Here is a 23,341-nt window from a genome sequence, read left to right as displayed (position 1 = left end):
CTATCCTCTTCCTATTTTCCCCTTCCTTTAACACCAAATTAATTTTAAGATACTAAAACTCATAGACATATGAATATTAGTAGACCTGCCCTAAGTGATTAAAAGCGTATTATTCCCCACTCCCCATACCGGTTCCATTGGAGCCGGCTGGGCTCGCGTATGGCTTCCCGTGAATCTTGAGAATGTGACGTCATCATTCTTGTTCGAACTAGCGTCGAGCTATGGTCGAGGCATTTTACGAAATAACACGGCAAAATAGTGGCTTGTGATATGAAAACTTGTAAAAATATATGTGAAAAAGAGAATAAACCCAATTGTCGTATTACATTCCATATATAAGCATCATTTTAAGCTTATTCACGTCGTATAATATGAATCAGTTGTAGAAACATATACTAACACATCGAGCCAACATTGGTCGAATGTAGCGATTCTCAAGTGTGCGCATCGTTGTTACTGGGAAGTAAATTATGAACACTTATAAAAGTGTCTTAACTAAATACTTAAACAAAATATTCGACTCTGAAAATAGAAGAAATTTTTTTTTGCCGAATTTAGACTTCGCAAATTTGTTCATAACGTGGCGAGTAATTTGCGCTCCCATGTAAAAATGTCTATTTATTCAAAAGCAGATTTTACTTTTAAGAACTAAATGGTGATATTATAATGCGAGATGCCTATATACTGTGAGATTGATTTATTGACGAATCACAGTTAGCTTTACCCCCTTCGTTCTTCAACAGTTGATTTTACCCCTCACCTTTAATTTCTAGTCTATATATTCATATGTCTGTGCTAAAACTTCATTTCTAATGCACTTTAACATAAGAAACTTCTGTGGCTTGACTTCAGTTAACTTTTATATTTATATCTATCATTGTAAATTATATAAAAGCTGTTTGTTTCTTACAAAATAAATAAATACAAACTAAAGTTTATCATTAAAAGATACTAATATATTGTGTTATGATGCAGGTGTCGGAGGGTGTAGCCGGTGGTGGGGGCAGCGTTGGGGCGCAGATGGCGGTGCTAAGTGCTGACAAGATCCGCCTGATGATGGTCACAGCGCAAAAAGAGATTGAGGAGAGGAAGCGCGCCCTCAGCGCTCTTAAGGGGGAGTGAGTACTTTTATTAATAATTTCTTTTTCATTAACTCTGAGAGAAATAATATCAGTATTTGATTTACTTAACCTCTCAGACAAAGACTTTTATCTACTATGTGTTCCTTTGAGAACTGTCAAAACGTGATAATTTTTGTGTTATTTACGAGTTTTGCTAAAAGCTTCATAACTCACGTTTTGGGAAACGTAGCCTCATTCTAAAAAATGTTTTGAAAAGATTATGAAATCCACTATCGCATTGTGTTGTAATACGTAAATATTTGCGTTTCTAAATATTCATTTTATGAAAACTTCAAAAATATGTAAAAATCGCTTACAATTATTTCAAAGCTTTGAAAAATGTACTTTTTTCTGAGTATCATAAAGAAATAACACTTTATATATTGAAGAAATATAATTAAAAACTATTAGTCACCTCAAAATATTAACCGTTCAAACTAAAATATTTTTAATAAATTATTTAGAAACGCAATAAATTATGAACGAACAAGATGACAGATTCAATCGGCTTAGATAATGCAACTCTACGTTCCATAGATATTCTTGAATACAGACGCGTAGCGTTATTCATTATCGATACTCTGTTTTTTAAATCATGTCAATCCGTATACTAGTGATGGAAATAAATCGATTTTTGTAAAATCTCGCGCGTTTACGTGAAAAGACGTTCTAATGTCTTGACCGCTATTATCATATTTACGTCTTTTGACGTTCTAATGTTCTGAGTGGTTAACTATCGAACTTTATCTAGGTTTAATAACTAACCTTCCTCGTTCCTGTTTCCAGGGCGCCCGGAGTCTCGAGCGCGACGGCTGTCACAGCGGCGCGCGTGGCGGCCGCCCAGATCAAGACGCAGATCACCAGCGGAAACGTCGCGCCCGCGGGAGCGACCAAGCCAATGCTGTTCTCGCAGCCCAGTAAGTACCTGCACTGTCCAGATAACTGGCCGTCGCAAGAATATACCCTGCGGCTTGTTCAAAATACCGCACGGCAGAATAGGTGTTCTAGCACAGCGCAGCGTGACAAGAGGAATGGTGCTATTGAAGGAAATTTCTAAAACAGTACATATATTTAATTACTCTTTTGAATTGTAAACAATATACTAGCACATACTTGTGAAAATTACGGGATATTATAATTGTAAGGCTTTGTGAAGATGAAAGTATTTATGTTGATTCTGTTCTTACAATCAGTTCCTATTTTGAAATTTAAATCAATAACCAGTTCTAGAGTTCATTGATCTGGAGTTACAGACGCGGAGACAGAGGCACAATCGAAATTAGTATGTTTTAATGATATTTATGAACGATTTGACGGCCTCCAAGACCCATGTTTACTCTCTCCTCTCCTCAAAAAGACCCTCCAAACAGCATCTCCAAAGATGACATAGGCCCTAAGGAAAATTATTTTTCTCAGGGCTTCCTGTGTGTAAAAAAATAAATATATGATTTTGAGTTACTTTGCAGTGCTTCGTCTTAAGTTGTAACTTTCAATGTCCGTTGCAGCGACCACTCTGTGGAGCCGCGAAGACTACGAGAAGCAGCGCCGTATGGCCGAGCTGCAGGCCAAGATCCAGGGCAAGCTGTCGGCCCTGGGCGGGGGCCAGAGGGGGGCTCCGGGGGGACAGGCGGGCGCGGCTGACGGGCCGGCCCCGCTGCTGCTGGACGGGGCCGGCCGCGCCGTGGACGGGGCGGGCCGCCAGCTCGAGCTGCAGCCGCTTGCGCCCACGCTCAAGGTACAACTAACTAGTTAATTGATTATTTATCGTCCGCAAGGGTAGACAGAGAGGTCACAAATTACTTAATTTCTTTCCGTATACCTCGCAAACCAACATCGAGCCATTATCTACCGTATTATTGCGAAAACTCCAACACTGAATCACAATTGTATGCTCCTGTTTGCCGAATACGGAATTTAATGATAGTAAGTACCTCGGCATCACCATTGATCAATACCTAAAATGGAATCTCCACACTAAATTAATTGCAAACAAAATAAGAATAACCAAGCACTCTTTCAGAACAATACAAATGTCTGTCAATCTATCATTGAGTATGTAATCATAGCATGGGAGATTGCACTTCATCTGCACTAGACCCAATGTCTGTCAATTTATCATTGAGCATGGAATCATAGCATGGGGAGGTGGCGCTTCATCTGCACTAGACTCTAGTATATTATCTATTTTGTCTGGTTTAATTAAAGTCCTTAATGAGAACTGAAATTGACATTGATTATGAAGTTGACTGTTGTGTTATTTTTAGGCAAATATCCGCGCAAAGAAGCGCGAGGAGTTGAAGGCGCAGCTGGGTGCGCGAGGTCCGCAGGCGGAGCAGGAAGAGGCAGCGTGGTTCGACACGCGCGTGGCTGCCAAACCTGCCGCACGCACGCGCCGCGCACTGCGCTTCCACGAACCTGGCAAATTCCAGCAGATGGCCGAGCGCATCAGGATGAAGGTAATCCAAAGAACTACCTATATAACCGAGTCTAGACAATCTCAACTAACCTAATCTTAACATTCCAACTTAACTTACAATTGCTAAACTACACAATGTGACTAAACTGCAGCAGATGAACCACACCCACACCAACTAACAAGCCTAATCTAGATAACCTCACCTAACCTAATCTAAACAACCCAACCTAACCTACACAACCTAACCAAGCTGCAAAAGATGAACTCAATCTACACCAACTAACTAATCTAATCTAGACACCCTAACCTAACCCAACCAAATTTCATCAGAAAGTTGAGCACATTAGGATGAAGGTGACGAAACCTAACACAACCTACACAATTGAACCTACCTAGATAACCTTACCTAACCTAATATAGACCACCCGACCTAACCTGCTTAACCTAACCTACACAACCTAAGCAAGTTCCACCAGATGGTAGAGCGCATCAGTATGAATGTGACATAACCTAACACAACCTACACATCTGAACCTAACCTAATCTAGACAACCCGACCTGACCAGCAGTCACCTGAAGCTATCAGGTTTATGTTACACCCCATGGCCTGCCATTGTGTCTTTCTGGGATGTCCCCGACTTCTTCTTCCTTAAACTCATCTACTTTTGATTGTTTTTAAATTGTAATATTTTTGCAAAGGTACAAAGTCTATATCTTATCAAGCTAAAACTGTTTATCTGAAGTAACCTGCCAATTAAGTATGTTTTCTGAATCTGTTTTGTACATTATTATATATATCCTAAGAAGTCATATCTGTATAATGCCTTTGAGGTGATTTTTAATGAAAATGACGCTATGCAAATAATCCAATTATTATTATTAAAAGTATGAATGTGATTAATTTCCCTGTTAGGCGCAACTGGAGAAGCTGCAGAGCGAGATCTCGCAGATAGCCCGGAAGACCGGCATCTCCTCGGCAACCAAGCTCGCACTACTCGCCCCCGACGAAGATGATGATGATGATGTACCGGATCTCGAGTGGTGAGTTCATAAGTCCCTCTTAATCATTTATGTAAAGTTTAAACAGTGCAGGACGCAATACTGATCCTTGTGGTATTCCCAGTGATTTCTTTAATTGGTCTCTTATGATAGCAAACTCTTAATTCAAAATAAGATGGGACCCACTTCTGTTCCTTGTGGTACCCTGAATTTCAATCCATATTTAGTAGTTGCCAGGATCATTTGGTGTTTGGACCTTCCTGTTATGTATTTACTAGTGAGACAGGACAGTGACTAAAAGTAACATGGTACAATAATAGTATGTAAGGTTAGGTAAGATGTTCTAGTGACTAATTAACTAACTAACCATCCCGCCGTTTCCCCTTAGGGGTAGGCAGAGAGGACGGACCGCCAAACAACTCGGTCACACCACACACCCCTTGCCTCATTCACATTCATACAGTATCTTCTATTATTCTGACTCTTGACATGGCCCGACTCAAGTATCTGATTCATTTCGTCGTGGCATGTCTTCTTCGGGCGTCCCCAACATCTGCTACCATTCACATTTGCATCTTATATTCTCCTTACACTCATTTTTTCGCTCATTCGTTGTACATGCCCAAACCATCTAAGCGTCCCTTTCTTGATATTACTCATTACGCTTACATCAGCCTTGCACTCTTTGCGAATCTCCACATTTCTCACATGATCATACATGGTTTTATCACACATACGCCTCAGGGATCTCAGCATTTCTACAGCATTCAGTCTACTTTCATCCTTTTTCTGCCAGATCCATGCCTCACTTCCGTACATCAGGGTAGGTACCAGCACTCCATTGTGAACTGCTAGCTTCGTTTTAATGTGTTATCCAAAAAGAGTGATAACAATTTCAGGCAACGGTGCACTATCAAATTTGTTTTAGACTTGGCCACAGTTCAGCAGAAACTGGGTCCTCGATAAAAAAACCAATCTCCATAGGCATGTTGATGTTTTACGTTGTCTTATGTTGCTTCGGTGAATGGGAAGAACATCGAATGCTATCTGTCTCATTACTTTATGTATACTTGTCCAGTTTGTGAGTGTGTTTGGTGTGTTTCCAGGTGGGACAGCGTGATCCTGATGACGGACGAGGAGCGCGAGGCGGCCGCAGCCCGCGGGAGGGCCGGGGGCGTGGAAGGACCAGTTCCGGGGTCGGATGCGGTCCCCACCGACCCGGGGCTGCCTCCCGACCCAGACGATATCCTGAGGAACATAAAGGAAGACGCCATCAGCAACCTTGTGGAACACCCCACGCAGTTACAGCCACCTTGTACGTATATATTTTAATTTTATTTATTAATTTACTATTCATTACCTTTAGTCTGAAACCCCATAAAACTTGAAAAATCCCCTTGTTTCGACGATGGAAAATGATTTGAGAAACTAGCGTTATTGATCCCTCTGGCACTGGTGCATAGTACACTGTACACTGCACATTTTTACACTGCTGAGCCAAGTTTTCAAACCATCTACAAATCAATTTGAAGAAATGTGTAGCAATGCGCATATCCCGTCTGACCTGTAGATGGTTCATACCAAGCACGCCCAAGAGAAAGCCAGTAGTATAGAGCCACAGGTAGAGAAATCTCAAAGCTTGTGTTGACTGTCTGTCTGTTTTAGCGGAGCCCACCAAGCCAGTGTACATGCCGGTGTTCCTGACGCAGCGCGAGAGGAAGAAGTTGCGCAGACAGACGCGGCGCGAGGCCTGGAAGGAAGAGCAGGAGAAGGTGCGCCTCGGCCTAGAGGCACCCGCCGAACCCAAACTCAGGTCAGACACCATTGCCCTCCTTTGAACTGGGTACATTTTTTTGATTAAGTTGGTAGCAAAAATATTTGACAGAATTAAAAAATGGATTAGAGAACTTTTAATTTATATTTGGGTGGGTTGACTTATTATTGCATGCCCTATGTTGATAATAAATTTTTTAATTGTCTTGTTTTGTCAGGGATATTTTATTTTTATTTTATTTTATTTGGGAAACAAACAGTTATACAAATATATTTTAATACAAATCATTTTTACCAAGTTGCATAAACCAGTAAAGTTTCCACAGAAGATTCATTTTATATATAGGTAGAAAAACATATGAATATAAATAATACAATACAATATAAATACTAACTAGTAGAAAAGGAAAATCTCCAAAAAAATAAACATAAAAAGACTACAGATTCAACCCATACAAAAACAATACACACACTAACACTACTAAGTTTCCCGCAACGATCGAACGCTACTCTCTTAGGAATGCTATGAATCCTGCGAGGCTCGTATTGAACACATCGATATTTGTGCATAATCTATTAAAGGTGCTACAGTTTCTTCTTATAAATACATTTGTGTGTCCGGAGATCGAGTTACTCTTAATGGACATCTGAAATGAATATTTTGTAAAAGGTATGGGCTATCAATAAAATAGTGGATTATCTTATATAGCATTACTAGGTCTCTGATATCTCGGCGTTGATCAAGAGTTTTAAGGTTCATGGACACATTGTTTTCATCATTTCGCATGCGATAAGAGACATATTTCAAAAACTTTTTCTGAACTCTTTCTATGTTTGATTTATATGTAGAACTATGAGGGTTCCACACTGTTGATGCATACTCTAGGTGGCTTCGGACGTAAGATATGTAGAGAATCTTAAATGTTTGTGGATTTTTGAAAACTGAACATACTCTAAGTATAAATCCCAGCATTTTCAAAGCCTTCGACGTAATATGTTCGATATGAGTTTTTATTTAGTCACAATTATATGAAGTTTCTTTGGTTTAGGTAATTCATTGATTTAAACCATGTGTTTAATATGACTTGTTGTGTCTGTGTGTTCAGGATATCTAATCTGATGCGCGTGCTGGGGTCAGAGGCTGTGCAGGACCCGACTCGCATCGAGGCGCACGTGCGCGAGCAGATGGCTCGCAGGAGGAGAGCACACGAAGAGGCCAACGCGGCGCGGCGCCTGACTCGTGAGCAGCGGGCCGAGCGGCGCGCCACCCGTCTCAAGGAGGACACATCTCTCGGGGTGCAAGTTGGAGTCTACAGGTGAGAACTTCTGCTCAATTGCCGTGCTGTTTGATTTTTTTATTTGTTGTGAATAACCAAATAACATAAATAAAGTGGCCAGCTCAGGCATTGGGGCTCCATCCAAGCTAGCCAAGTTAGCCTCTCAGAGGCTTGGCATACTATACACATTGTAATTTTTGTCACTAAAGTATGTTTATTAGTACGATTTAAAGACATAACTTATACAGTCTTTATTAAATGTGCAACTAAAACATCGTTTAACAGTTGATAATGGTAAAATAATAAATAAGATGGGGCCCAACACTGTCCCTTGAGGAACCCTCAGATTACTACATGTGTTGACTGACTCTCTGTTTTAGTTGAGCCTGTTATTATTATGATGGTGCTGATCTGTTTATAAGGCACTAAACAGATCAGCACCATCATAATTGACTGATCTCTTCACGAGGGGCAATCCAATTCACACTCTGATCATGTCCGATTCGTTCAACAGATTGGTTGACCCCTATAGTTGAGTATGTGATGTGTTGTCTGACTCTGATTGTGTGTTTGTTTGTGTTGCAGGATCCGAGACCTGTTTGAGTGCGCGGCCAAGAAGTTCAAGGTGGAGAAGAACTTGGAGCAGCTGTACATGACGGGGGGTGTGGTGCTGCACCGCGGCTGCTGCGTTGTCATCACCGAGGGCGGGCCAAAGCAGCACGCCAAGTTCAAAAGGTACTGACTGTGCTATACACAACTTACTAATTCCTTGCTCTTTGATTATTGATTCTTTCTCCTTCTCCTTGATCTCTTTCTTCTGTCTCTGCCCATTTTTTTCACAGGAGGCCCTTAGTAAGATAGTTTCCCTTAGGGCCTATGTCATCTATGGGGATGAAAGAAGGAAAGGAAGTTCTGGGAAGGAAAAAAGGTATGAGGGGTAGGTAGAAATCCGGGTGTGACAAACGTATGAATACATCCCTCCCACTACAAGATTGGTGCAAGGCGATGGGTCGAGAGAGTCCGGCTGGAGAAGTCAAAAGGTCTCACTAAACCAGTCTCTACCGATCCGACCCGCCACGCAGCTGGTGCCAGACGCATCCGCTGCCGAGACCTAGCAAACCCCACCCCAAGAAATCGGGCACCCTTGCTAAGTCACCTATTACAGAAGAGTTGGTTATCCAATAAATGGTTTTCTGGGGTATAATTATTATATTTATGGCTCATGCTGCAGAGGATAGTAAACATATATCTGTCTATTTGCAATATTTGGTTAATTGTACTATTTATATAAAGTAAAAACAATGTTGGACCAAGTACAGAGCCTTGTGGTACCCCTATATTTTTTGCATGTAGTGTGTAGTATATATTATACCAAAAGTAAAACCATTTATAGATATCCTCGTTATGATACTATCTCTAATATTATATAATTATATTAAATATCACTTTATAATTATTTAAAACAAAACAAAAAGCCATAATATTAAGACAGGATATAAAACAAATTAAATTTATTACATAAATATAAAACAGTTACTCAGGACATTAAACATCAGAAAAATTTGTTCAGCTCGCAATTGAAGACTTCTATTTTTGATATCATATTATTGCAATTATATAACATAGTCTGTTCTGTTTTATGATTATGTACCATTAACTCATGCTTGAGAGCATTAAGTGGTCTGAATTGTCTATTGTGATGTCAAACCCTAATCAAAACAAGTTTGGGTCCAATACTGATCCTTGTAGAACCCCTTATTATCACCATTTATGTTCTAGTTCTGGACTCATACAGTTGTCCGAGGAACAGTTATTGATCCCTTTCATTTGTCCATTGGAATGGAAAACCCTAAACTTAAGGCGATGCACTACGTCGTGTAATATTTTAAATTGAGCCGCTATCAATAACAACCCTTACGTAGATGGCGATAAGGTTTAAATTCCCGCTTAACACCATCCGCCTGTTTTGATTTATGCAAGAAAAAAACATGGCCAAAAAGTGCCTTTTATTTTATTTTGTGGATGTTCAGGCTTAAATATTTAATTATTTTCCGATCATTTTATAAATAACTTAATTTCCCACATTAAACAATAAAATCATAACCGAAAATGGGTTCGTAAGTAGGAAATTTTGAACTTTAAAGCAGTTTTCATAGGCCTTTACATTATTTTTTTCTGGGCTTATAAAAAGACTTATCTAATAAATACTCGATTATTTCAAAGGCGAAGATGTATTCTACTCGCAGTATTTAATTAAAGCATCTGAAACGTTTCTAGGTGACAAAATTTTCAAACCAAAACCACATGATTTTGAATTACTACGTATGGCATCGCCTTAAAACAATATTGGACCCAACACTAATCCTTGTGGTACCCCTTAATATCTACATTAACATTCTTGGTGTAATCTCATGCCCCAGAAGATAAGTGGTCCGAGGAGCAGTTATTAATCCCTTCAATTTGTGTATAATAAACTCAAAATAAGATTGGACCCAACACTGATCCTTGTGGTACTCCTGATTATCACCATTAACTTTCTCTTTACAGGCTAATGTTGCAGCGGATCAAGTGGTCGGAGGACACCGTGAAGGACGCGGAGGGCAAGCCGTCGCCCAACAACTGCACCCTGGTCTGGGAGGGCTCCCAACTGGGCCGCTGCTTCGGCGACGTGCGCTTCAAGGTCTGCCCCACGGAGCGCTCCGCCAAGGAGCACCTGGCGCGCCACGGGGCCGGACACTACTGGCGCCTGGCCTACAGCGACACGCTCATGGAGCAGCAGTGACAGGGGCACGGCTTGTAGTTACGGGGCGACAGAACGGTACGCTGTCTGGCCTACAGCGACAACATGGAGCAGAGCAAGTGACATAAGGAGCATGTAGCATAGAACAGTGATGGGACACTAGAATTTGAGGTTAAAAGTGTTGGGATAGCTGCGGAGCAGTGACGGGATATTAGCAACACTGCCCGGTCTACAGCGACAAAAGCCTGGCATTTGTTCACACTCGACATTTGCACTCAGTCGACATTTGTCACATGAGAATGCTTTACTTCTACGTTTCGTTCTTCAGTTGCCGGCCTCTGTGTTTCCTCCCTCCCACAACGTGGTTCGCTCGTTCCTTTCCTCAAACAGACCCTCCACACAGCATCCCTAATTATGTGCCGCACCTTTGCAAATACCTTTGTAATTAATTAATTAAGTTTAGTACTTTTAATTGTGTTGAAAAAAAATGTAAATATTCAGTTTATTTTTTGATGTGATTAAAAAAAATTATGATTAATTTGTGAAATAGATTTTTAATTATTAATAATTTGGCTCCATGAAAAAACACAAATCAAATCATCTTCTATTTTAATATGTTTTTGTTTTGACTGAGGATTGATTGTACTTCCCTTCCCAGAGTCAACTGCGCTAACAACCTCGCCAATTGCCGATCGGGTAGGACCCACATTTATTTTGTACATTAACTGCGGTAATGTCATCCAATTTCAGAAAAATGCGTACATGTCTGCTTGTGGGTATGTGATTGCCACCAAAAGTTGATAGAATGCATTGTCATCGACAACGAGTCTATCTGTCGAGTTTCAAGTCGATCAGATGTCGGGAACTGGGTTAATTTCCTGTTCCAAGATTTGCATTTGTGCATTCTGATCAATAATGCCTATCCTAATATATTATTTTCTCAACTAACCGGCTCCGTCAATCGGGACTCTTGGGAGGTATTCACATAATACCATTGGCTCCGTCAATTCGGGACTCTTGCGAGGTATTCACATAAATTCACCAACTCCGTCAATCGGGACTCTTGCGAGGTATTCACATAAATTCACCAACTCCATCAATCGGGACTCTTGCGAGGTATTCACATAAAACAAATGAATCAAAACGATTGTTTTTTTTGTTAGTGTTTGGTGCTTTTATTTTTTAAATATAATAATAAGTAAGTTGTATAATTTATACAGTATTCAAAATGTATGAAATTTATTCATTAATTAATTGCAGCAGAATTCCGATTTTCCAATACAAATTAATATTACAAACAAATTACAATAAAAAAAACACAAATATATACAGTCTTAACCACTTGACTGACTGTGAAAGAAGATATTTTAAATTTGCAACGTGTGAACGAGTGATATGTACCTATATAACCCCTCAACCCCTAATTTTTTCTGTGTGGAGAACAAACAGTAACTGGTGGTGGCTCGTAAATTTTAGGTGTTGGCTTACATCAGTGTTGCACTCTTTGCGGATCTCCACACTTCTCACACAATCATACATGATTTTATCACACATACGCCTCAGGGATCTCATTTATACAGAATTCAGTCTACTTTCATCCATCATCTGCCAGTTCCATGCCTAACTTCCATACATCAGGGTAGGTACCAGCACTCCATTGTGGACTGCTAGCTTCGCTTCTTTGGACAATGTTTTGTTATTGCCAACTGTGTTCAGTCCTCCATTAATGGAGTTACCTTCATTCACCCTTGTTTCAATATCTCTGTCAGCCTTCCCATCTCTCTAGAACATACTTCCTAAATACACAAACTCATCCACCTGCTCCAAGTATTCCTCAGCAACAACTATATTGCACACTGTTTTCGTACTCTCTCTTACAAACACCATGACGTTAGACTTACTTACATTCATCATTAACTCATTCTTCATACATACTTGGTTCATCCTAGACACGAGAGACTGTAGATCATCCATACTATTAGCAATCAGCACCGCATCATCAGCATACAACAGTCAACATACTTTCAGATTACTCAAATTCGCACCCAATCCCACCTTTTTCAATTATAAATGCATAGATTGAATAAGCATGGTAACATTACGCAGCCTTGTGTAACACCTTTTGTGCCTCAATAATGCCAGCTTTTGTGATACATATTAGCACTCAACAGCAAATCGTTGTTTCCCTTTCTCTATCATGGTGAGAAAGATGATCTAATCAGTGTTAAAAAGAGAAAGAACCACGCTTTGTATTCAAATCTAGAAGCTAACCACAGAAGAATTAACAGGTGACTTTTTTTTTTGTTATTAGTAATTTTAAGTTCAGTATTAAGGCGAAAAAACAGGTGTGCGACTTTTTAGAAAATTATATAGGTATTTATTTCTAATAATTAAATTTGAAAGCGTATTGCATCACCTTTCAAAATGAATTTTTATTTTTCTAATATGTTTACAAATATTCCGTTAATTTTGGATTTCACTGCAAAGTGGAAATATACAAATTCTCCGACCGTTCGACAGGTTCTTTAAGAAATATTAACGGTCAATATGTCAGAGGCCTGAGGGGTTAACTATGAAGTTTTAAAACACTAAAACGGTGAGCTGTGCCATCATGAAATTTGCACTGAGCTTGAAGAAGACTTCTATTAATATTTTCACACAAAACATTTATTTTGTTTAAAATAATACATTATTGAATTCCATCACCGAATTAAATTTTTTTTAGAAGTGTTTTACGCCGATTTGATAGAAACTTTCATCATCAAATTTTTGTGTTTAAAAATGATTTACCAATCTGCTCCAAAATGAGGTTAAATTGACCTCACTTTGGCACCATTATTATTTTCAACCAATTTCCAAACCGTCTCAAACTGTACTCTTTTTTTAGACAAACTGTATTTTTCCGACCAAAAATCCAAAGTTTGTAATAATAGCAAATAAAAAATTTAAAATACATTTTTTATTAATATTTTTATAGCTGTTCAAATGTCACCAATTTAAGGATAAATGTAACGAATGTTATAATCTACGCGTTCATAGATGGCATTAATTTAATTATTTTATGAAAATGCATGATTTGTTTGCGCCCGTACATATGCAATATTTTTTTATATTTTATTTTCAAAATATAACATATTAAAGCATATTTTATACACTCTCCCACAAAAGCTGACGCTCGTGGTTAGGAGAGGACAACTTTTTGATAACTTTAAAAAAAAAAACTTATGAATTTAACATAATTAGAGATTTAGACATAATATTTTGATTATAAAGGTAATTAAAACAAGAAATGTATATGGGATGTACATAAAACATTAGGAATAACAAAACAGTCAAGAATATACAGGGTTTTCCAATAAGGGGTGTTATTTTGAATAGCCCGCTATTTCGGTAGATGTTACTTTTGAAGCTGTAATTTTTTGACATTTGACAAGTAGAAACTACGCCATTAATAAAAATGGAACGATACACGCTTCAACAACGCATTGAAATTATTAAAATTCACTTGAGTGAATCAAATGCAAATCATCTTGAGTGATGAGGCCCATTTCCACCTCGGTGGCTTCGTCAACAAGTAAAATTGTCGCATCTGGAGCTCGGAAAACCCAAGAGTTATTGTTGAAAAGTCTCTCTATCCTCAACGTGTGACTGTTTGGTACAGTTTATGGTCCGGCGGAGTCATTGGACCTTACTTTTTCGAAAATGTGGCTGGAGCAACAGTTACGGTGAATGGATCGCTATCGAGAGATGATTAATATTTTTTTATGGGCGGAATTGGATGGTATTGATCTGGACAACGTTTACTTTCAACAAGGCGGCGCTACGTACCACACAAGCAACGAAACCATTGATCTTTTACGATATCAAAATAACACCTCAATTAAATAACACCTCAATTATCAATCGATATCAAAATAACACATCAATTAAATAATTCAAGTTATTTAACATTTGATTTTTCCATTTGATTTTACTGTCGATAATTATCCCGAGATAAATTATTTGTTCTTTACTACTAATATGTATACAATTTGATTTACAGGGTGTGATATGAATATGAATAAATAGTTTTATCAGTATAAAAACCCAATTCTTTCAAGAAATACTATAATATTGATTTTGCGTATATACACGCGCGAACAAGTAATTAGTCTTAATATTGTAAAGCAATACCTTACAAAAAGGGTATTTTAATAAATTAAATTAATTAGCTCCATTTATGAACGCGTAGAATATAACGAACGTCACGTTTAATCTTAGTATTAATCGGTGCCATTTTGTTTTTTTTTACATTTGACGCCTATTCTAGGTCCGTTTGAGCTTTTGAACAATTCGTGATCAGCAAAAAAGCACAATTGTCTAATCGTTACGCTCGTCAGCTGATCACAATTTGTTTAAAAGCTGAAACAGACATTTAAATTGGCATTTAACGAGGAACTCTTAAGTGTAAAAAAAAAACAAAATAGCCGGTTGGCATTTGATAACATTTGAAATTTAAATTTGAAAATAATCATCAATTGGAAAACTCTTCCTCTTTTCCATCTCTTTTTATTAAGTATGTATTATAAATTTTCTGTTTTTGTTAAAATTTGATAAAGTTTCCCATTAATTCAACCAAATTAGATATCAAAAAAATTGTTTTGTACGTGTTTTTAAAAATATTTTTTATAACAGAGTGGTTTAAAATCAAATGTAGACAGTAATAATTTTCCTCTTATTTTGAACATCAAGTGTGCAAAATTTCATCAAGAAGTATCAAAATTCTGCTATAAAGGGTTGGGAAAAATTGGTGAAGGTGATTTTTCGAAATAGAAGAGTAAGTATGAATGTGAATGAGGCAAGAAGTGTGTGCCAAGACCGAGTTGTTTGGCAGTCCGTACTCTCTGCCTACCCCTGCGGGGAAACAGCGTGATGGTTAGTTAGTTGCTTATATAGTTATGTAGACAGTGACCTTCTTCTTGTTTTAAAAGATCAAGTGTGCAAAATTTCATCAATATCTGAATAAAACTGTAGATTTGTATACAAACCAAATCCACCCCACCCGCCGGTTAAAATATAAGACGATTAGCCGGCGTTTCCCGGGTTTTACGCAGAGATTTCAAAATTTCGTAAATAGGGTGACCTTCCTCTTGTTTTAAAGATCAAGTGTGCAAAATTTCATCAATATCTGAATAAAACTGTAGATTTGTATACAAATCAAATCCGCGCCACCCGCCCGTTAAAATATAAGACGATTAGCCGGCGTTTCCCGGGCTTTACGCAGAGATTTCAAAATTTCGTAAATAGAGTGACCTTCCTCTTGTTTTAAAGATCAAGTGTGCAAAATTTCATCAATCTCAGAATTAAATATGTAGATTTGTGTGGAAGACAAAGTCACGCCACCACAGACTCTCTTTATAATAAATACATAGAAAGTTAGAAATGTTTGAACCTAAATGCAATTCTAATGGCGTTCTGTAGCCAGGGCAATACTGAGAGTATTTAACAACTCTTGACAACCTCCAGAGGTGGCAGTTTCAAATTCTAGCATGTGCAAATAAAATGTATTTATTTCATAATTAGTGTATTTGCAGAATTCATCGATATTCGAGAATACGGTATAAATGAAATATTCAAAAAAGTTCATTGAGACGACAAATGGTAATTTTTCGTTCGTTGGATCGATAACGAATAACTCTTGATCGCTATTGGGGAATCGAGCCGTCGCACAGTGGGCTGAAAATCGCCTTTTATAGACATAGAGCCTTGAATTTTCAAGGGTATTTTTTTGGATAGAAATGGATTCTGCTGATCATTACTATGCTATAAAATTTCGTACGAAGCAATTGTGAGGAGTTGTCAATTTTTTAAGAAAAATTTGTATGGCACCACAGACATATGAATATTAGTAGACCTGCCCTAAGTGATTAAAAGCGTATTATCCCCACTCCCCATACCGGTTCCATTGGAGCCGGCTGGGCTCGCGTATGGCCTCAAGTGAAATTTGAAAACGTGACGTCATCATTCTTGTGCGAACTATGGTCGAGGCATCATCGGTTCATTTTACGAAATAACACGGCAAAATGTTGACTTGTGCTATGAAAACTTGTAAAAATAGATGTGAAAAAGAGAATAAACCCAATTGTCGTATTACATTCCATATATAAGCATTATTTTACTTTATTTTAAGCTTATTCACACCGTATTATATGGATCAGTTTTAGAAACATATACTATCACATCGAGAAACGTCTGGACGCGAAACACAAAGCTGGTTGGTTGCTGGGAAGTAAATTATGAACATTTATAAAAGTGTCTTAACTAAATACTTAAACGAAATATTCGTCTCTGAAAATAGAACCGAATTTTTTTGCCGAATTTGGACTTCGCAAATTTGTTCATAACGTGGCGAGTAATTTGCGCTCCCATGTAAAAATGTCTATTCATTCAAAAGCAGATTTTACTTTTAAGAAGTAAATGGTGATATTATAATGCGAGATGCCTATTTACTGTCAGATTGATTTATTGACGAATCACAGTCAGCCTTACTCCCTTCGTTCTTCAACAGTTGATTTTACCCCTCGCCATTATCTTCTCGTCTATTAATTCCTATGTCTGTGATTTTTTTCAACTTTGAGGATTTAAAAAAAAGTAGTAGTATATTTGAAGTATGTCAAAAAAAAAAAAAAATAGTAGTATATCTGTGTGTAAGGATATAATGGTCAACCTTATGATTTCAGAGATAGCCTCATTTTTAATGTCAGTGCCATACAATATTTTCTTAAAAAATTGACAACTCCTTCATTTGTACACGCAATTGCTTCGTACGAAATTTTATAGCATAGTAATGATCAGCAGAATCCATTTCTAGCCAAAAAAATACCCTTGAAAATTCAAGTCTCTATGTCTATGAAAGGCGATTTTCAGCCCACTGCGACGGTAGATGTGCGGTGTTCACATCAAAAAACATTTTATTTTAAGTCGATGCAGCATATATACCTGATAATTCAGCTTTATTTCAAATTTAAATCCACTTGGATCACATAGTGCTATATACGTCACCAAATGACACGTCCTTGTAAAAATTGTTTATCTCCGTTGTAAACATATGAATGGTGGTGAGATGTTAGATTTTTTAGTAGATTTAACCTCTCAGAAAAGGACTTTTATTTACTTTGTGTTCCTTTGCGAACTGTCAAAACGCGGAAATTTTTGTGTTATTCACGAGTTTTGTTAAAAGCTCCATAACTCACGTTTTGGGAAACGTAGCCTCATTCTAAAAAATGTTTTGGAAAGATTATGAAATTCACTATCGTATTGTTTTGTTATACGTAAATATTTGCGTTTCTAAATATACATTTTCTGAAAACGTCAAAAATATGTAAAAATCGCTGACCATTATTTCAAAGCTGTGAAAAATGTACTTTTTTCTGAGTATCATAAAGAAATAACACTTTATATATTGAAGAAATATAATTAAAAACTATTGGTCACCTCAAAATATTAACCGTCCAAACTAAAATATTTTTAATAAATTATTTAAAAACGCAATAAATTACGAACGAACAAGCTGACAGATTCAATCGACTCAGATAATGCACCTCAAGATTCCATAGATATTTTTGAATGCAGACGCGTAGCGTTATTCATTATCGATACTCTGTTTTTTAAATCATGGCAATCCGTATACTAGTGATGGAAATAAATCGATTTTTGTAAAATCTCGCGCGCTTACGTGAAAAGACGTACTAATGTCTTGACCGCTATTATCATATTTACGTCTTTTGACGTTCTAATGTTCCGAGTGGTTAAGTACATATGTCTATGTCCAGATGTTGTACTGTCAGACGCTGGATAATTTAATACTTGGATAATTTTAATTTTGCCATTTTTCTAAAATATCTCCTGATAAAAAAGACTAACCGTTCAATTGAGTCGAGGGTTTACCGGGAGTCCTACGAACATGGCTTATCAATTAGAGCTGGCTCAATTGTTCATGAAGGACTCATCGTTACTATACAGGTTGTCCTGAAGTAAGGAGATGAAGTTCTGAGAAAGAAAATAGTATAATGGTTGGGTCGAAATCTGTAACTCGGACGCTAAGTCAGACTCTAAATCAGAGGTTCCCAAAGTCGTCTATATGAACCCCCAAGGGTCGATATCGACTAGCTGGGGGTCCATGTCAGCGAGAAAAAAATTTAGGGGTCCACAAGATTCAAATGGGGGTACATACGAGCCGATCCCCATTTACCTCAAGTCAACATTTAGGAGTTCCGTAAATGACACAATACACCTAACACAAATATAATAGACTGAGTAATTAATTATTTGATATTTGTATTTTTATATTTCGTAAAGTTGTTAATTGAGGTTTATAAATAGAGTCTACGTTCATTTTCTCGTCAGAATTAATATATTGAAGCAAAACATTGCACTTTGGAAGCCGCGAATTTTCCTAGTTCCCCAACTTGTTTTTGAAAAACTTCCAGGGTAATAATGACGTTCAACATTTAAATGTACTTCACACAGACTTCAAAACTAAGTTTGAGGACATTTTGACTGTGGAAATGGAACGTCGAAGAATCGGAAAACATGTGATAAGATTCTTCTATGTACTAGTACCTAAATCAACAATTATTGCTTATTATATTTTTCCACCTGTAAACAACCAACTTTATTTTTGTAGGAAAGGCTTTGTTAGTGCCTAAATTTCTCACTAGATGGCATCTAGACATATTATATCTTCATTTATTGGTGAAATATTTTTTTTGACTTGTCAAATATTATTATTTTTTAATGATAAACTAATGTTTATAAGACAAGGTTTTATGCATAGCGTAAAGGATAACAAATAATTATAAGCAATATAATTATAAACATAATATATATCAATAGAAGGATTTATGCTTGCCATTCAGGATAGAGTCATTAATACTAAAAATTATAGAAAGCATATAATCAAAGATACAAATCAAATTGATGATTTGTGTAGAAAATGTTTGGCTTTTCCGGAAACTATAGAACATATTATATCGGGATGTTCTATATTAGCACCGTCCGAGTATACATTTAGGCACAATCAAGTTTTAAAAATAATTCACCAAAATTTGGTAATTAAACATAACTTGATTGACTGCCGTAATATAGTACCATATTATGAATACGAACCAAATTCATTTTTAGAAAACGAATTTTATAAAATATATTATGATAAAACTATACTAACAGACCGAGCGATTAGTCATAATAGACCCGATATAGTTTTACATGACAAAATTAAAAAAATAACTGATATTATTGATGTCGCTATTCCAAATTCCTGTAATATTAAAAAATCTGTTAATGAAAAAATAAGAAAATACACAGATTTAGGAAATGAAATAAAAAGAATTTGGCATTCTCAGACTATAAAAATATTACCATTTGTTATTTCGGCTATTGGCATTATACCTAGCTCTCTCATTCAAAATTTAGGCGTATTAGATCTATCAAAAAATTTATATATAAAGATGCAAAAGTCGGTCATTTTAAATACACGTAGGATAACGAAAGATTTTTAAAATATTTATATTGAGGGATCAGTAGGATTTATAGGCCCTGTTAGAAGTTCTACCGAACCGAACCCTCTGATATGAAAATATCTGGAGTCGGTGAATTATTTTCCCATTTGATCTCTGGTGAGTTGACGTGCTGTTCTTGTATTTATTATGCTTATATAATGCACTTGCATAATGTTGATTGACTAGATGATCATTTGTGGATAATGAAACCTTGTCTTATAAACATTAGTTTATCATTAAAAATAATAATGTCGAAATTGATCATATTCGTGGCGCTTTAAAATTGCAATCTTGGAAGACGGTTAATTTGTGTTTTTGTTGTTATCTCTAAGTTATACATTTAGCTAACATATATGTTACCAACTGTAACATATTTCATACATACATCTTCTGTTATGACTTCTTATACTCTTCGTTTCGGCATCATTTATTCTCCTTACGCACCATTTATCCGTTTCGCATTTCCAAACTTTCTAAGCGTCTCTTTCTTAACCTTATGCACTCCTCTTACATCGGTCTTGCATATTTTTCGGAACTCATAATTCGCAATTCTATGTCATATTTGGGGAAGCTATGAGGGTTTTTTTTAAGAAAGGAAGATTCTGATGGATGTATCCGCAACGAAGATCCTGACAAACCTCATCACCATGAACATCGGAAACCCTGCTAAGTTTGACTTGAGATGACGTATGACAGAGGTATTGGTAATCCAATAAGTTGTACCCTGGACGACAGTACCCATACCTCTCAAATTGTAATTGATTACACCACACATGCGCCTCAGGGATCACACTACATCATTAGGAGTACCTACTTAAAATTATTATTACCTACGTACTATGTCATTTATAACCACTGAATATACAGGATGTATCGGCACGTACCCGACAAACTTTAACCAGCTATTCCTTAGCACATTTGGAGTTTAATAAAAAATTTATCATTCATATTTTCACCACATGTCACCACTGTTTTATCCTTTGTCAAAGTTTGAAAACCCATCTGGCAATATTTTATTTGAGTTTCGTTGAATAATATACGTACGTACCTACGTTGGCGCGCTTTTACAATCAAAACGAAATGGCACGGCACCATTCGTCTCATTTTTAACTATTATTATTTAGTGTGTGCGAAAGAGCGACGAAGCTTTTTGACACACTTGCTAATAACAGCTGTTGAACACGAGAAACAACGCCAATGACAGTGACGGAGTGTGGATTTTTTAATAATTTTTTGTTTTTAATTGAAAAAAAAAATGTTACCGGACAGCAAAGTGCCCATAACATTTTTCACTCCAAATGTGCTAAGGAATAGCTGGTTAAAGTTTGTCGGGTACGTGCCGATACACCCTGTATATTTCGTATCTTTTCGAATTATGAAAGAATTTCAATATTATTGAAGAAGGTGATACTAATAATTATAATATCTAACCGAAACATGAAACAGAATAAGACACAGAAAATTAAAAAGAAAACGGTCTCAACTTTGAATTGAACCCAGATTCTCTGTCTTACCGGGACAACGTTTTTAACCACTTGACCATTGCGATATAATTATTACACATCATTTTTGTCGCTCTCAAATTCAGAATTGACAATATTATCTTGCAACTAATTTTTCCTAGAATTGTTTTGTAACGTAGATAGTATCTCGGATAAATATATCAGATTTTTATTACGAGCTTGACAAAAATTACTTAGTTGCCAATGGTCAAGTGGTTAAATACATTATCCCGGTAATACAGAGATGCTGGGTTCGATTCCCAGTTGAGCTCGTTATCTTTTTATTTTTCTGTGTTTTGTTTAGATTTATTATGATTATCTTCTTCTTATATCTTCTCTATAATCAAAAATACTAATTTAGATTGTGTGTCTGTCTGTAGTAACTCTGATTCACTGATTTGTTTTGTTATTCGAAGTGTCATTTTCTAAATTGGAAACTGATTGCGTGAAAACTAACCTATAATATAATATTTTAAAAGAAAATTATTCTATGATAATTCATCAAAATGACAACTAAACACATCTTTAAAAAGTGATAAAGAGTCATTAAAAGCGATGAAACAAAAACTAGGTTAAATAGTTACCTATGTAACTTATTTTTTCTTTTATAGTGTTTTTGTTTTTGGGGTATTATGCCATGTTGCGCTGTCTCCTTCCTTAGCCAACGTTTCGGACGTTAATCTGTGATTACCGAAACGTTGGATAAAGAAGGTGGTAACGCAACACGGCATAATAACCCAAAAACAAATCACTAAAATACTTTTGGCGGTGAAAATCTCAAATCATACCTAGTTTTTGTTTCATCACTTTTCATGACTTTTTATCACTTTTTATTGGTGTGTTCAACTGTCATTTTGATAAGATACCCGGTCACTAACTTTTTTGTAGTTAACTTCATTATTTTAGTAAAAAAAACGGTGACCGGGTATAACATCAAAATGACAATTCAACACACCTAAAAAAAGCAATATAAAGTCATGAAAAGTGATGAAACAAAAACTAGGTTAAATAGGTTACATGGGTGACTATTAAACCTAGTTTTTGTTTCATCACTTTTAATGACTCTATATAACGTTTTAAGGCGAAGCTTAATGCTAAATCACTATTTTGATTAATCTTTATAACGAATTGGTGTACATTATGAATACCAAAAAATATGCTTTAGATAAATTGAAGGTTTTCCTATCGCTTCGCTTGAGTAGAATACAAATAAAATAAAAAAATTACTCAGTAAAAAATATAAATGTAAAATACTAAATAAATATTTCTTCAATAGAAATGTATGAACGCGTAAAGGAAACAACTTTAAAAAATACAGTATTATAGCTAAGATTATCTGTGACAGTTTCACTTGATTAACTTTTTTGCTTTCTTACGAAATTATTTACAAAATAAATAAAAACCAGTTTTGTGCTTGAAATCGAACGTTTCTAGACTCCGTTTGTCAAGCGATTATAATGCCTATTACCTACAATATAAGGTATACCAAGAATATACATATTTTTAGCTTGTAGCTTCCTCGGTGTGTTGAATTTTCATTTTGATGAAATATCATGGAACCAATGTTTGTATTTCTGTTTCATAAAGCCTCAGAAGTCGCGAGTTCAAATAAAATGAATTTAATTTGATTAATTTATGTTATTTTATAATAATTTATCAATTTAAAATAATATATTTAACAATATTTGCGGTACGTTCCAGAGTTGAGATATTTTCAGTATTGAAGAGTTGTTGTTTGGAATGGTTTTAGACATGTTTGTTGACTATTCCCCAATTCCTTTTTCTCCTCCCCATTAAATTCAGCCGCAAACATACCAAAACTTTTGATTTGGGATTTGATTTGAATAAAAAAACATGTGTGAGATATTACGTGTGTCTCTTCTACCGATATTTCAATGCGAAACGCTCAAGAATTGTGCTTAGCAAGATTGCGCCACCAAAACAGTTTTCGATCTCGATAACAGATAATAGAAA

General features: G+C 36.4%; 1 protein-coding gene across 1 annotated transcript; it reads left to right on the top strand.

The window, feature by feature from the left end:
• Nucleotides 1–983: 983 nt before the first annotated feature.
• Prp3 (pre-mRNA processing factor 3) lies at nucleotides 984–10,884 on the top strand. The gene is made up of 10 exons (XM_089643720.1): nucleotides 984–1,118; nucleotides 1,908–2,038; nucleotides 2,627–2,856; nucleotides 3,386–3,577; nucleotides 4,451–4,578; nucleotides 5,643–5,851; nucleotides 6,202–6,349; nucleotides 7,416–7,625; nucleotides 8,172–8,321; nucleotides 10,134–10,884. The coding sequence occupies exons 1-10, from the start codon at nucleotides 1,021–1,023 to the stop codon at nucleotides 10,366–10,368; spliced, it is 1,731 nt and encodes a 576-aa protein (XP_089499846.1). The 5' UTR covers nucleotides 984–1,020; the 3' UTR covers nucleotides 10,369–10,884.
• The last annotated feature ends 12,457 nt before the right edge of the window (nucleotides 10,885–23,341 follow it).

This window comes from Hesperophylax consimilis, chromosome 20 (genome assembly GCF_061612785.1).
Source record: "Hesperophylax consimilis isolate HC1 chromosome 20, BYU_Hcon_1.0, whole genome shotgun sequence".
NCBI lineage: Eukaryota > Metazoa > Arthropoda > Insecta > Trichoptera > Limnephilidae > Hesperophylax > Hesperophylax consimilis.
This window is presented reverse-complemented; position numbering and strand designations above follow the sequence as displayed.

Coding starts and splice junctions, on each gene's coding strand:
- Prp3 (XM_089643720.1), top strand. CDS start 1,021: ATGGCGGTGCTAAGTGCTGACAAGATCCGCCTGATGATGGTCACAGCG. Junction 6,350..7,415: donor CCCGCCGAACCCAAACTCAG/GTCAGACACCAT, acceptor CTGTGTGTTCAG/GATATCTAATCTGATGCGCG. Junction 8,322..10,133: donor CAGCACGCCAAGTTCAAAAG/GTACTGACTGTG, acceptor TTCTCTTTACAG/GCTAATGTTGCAGCGGATCA.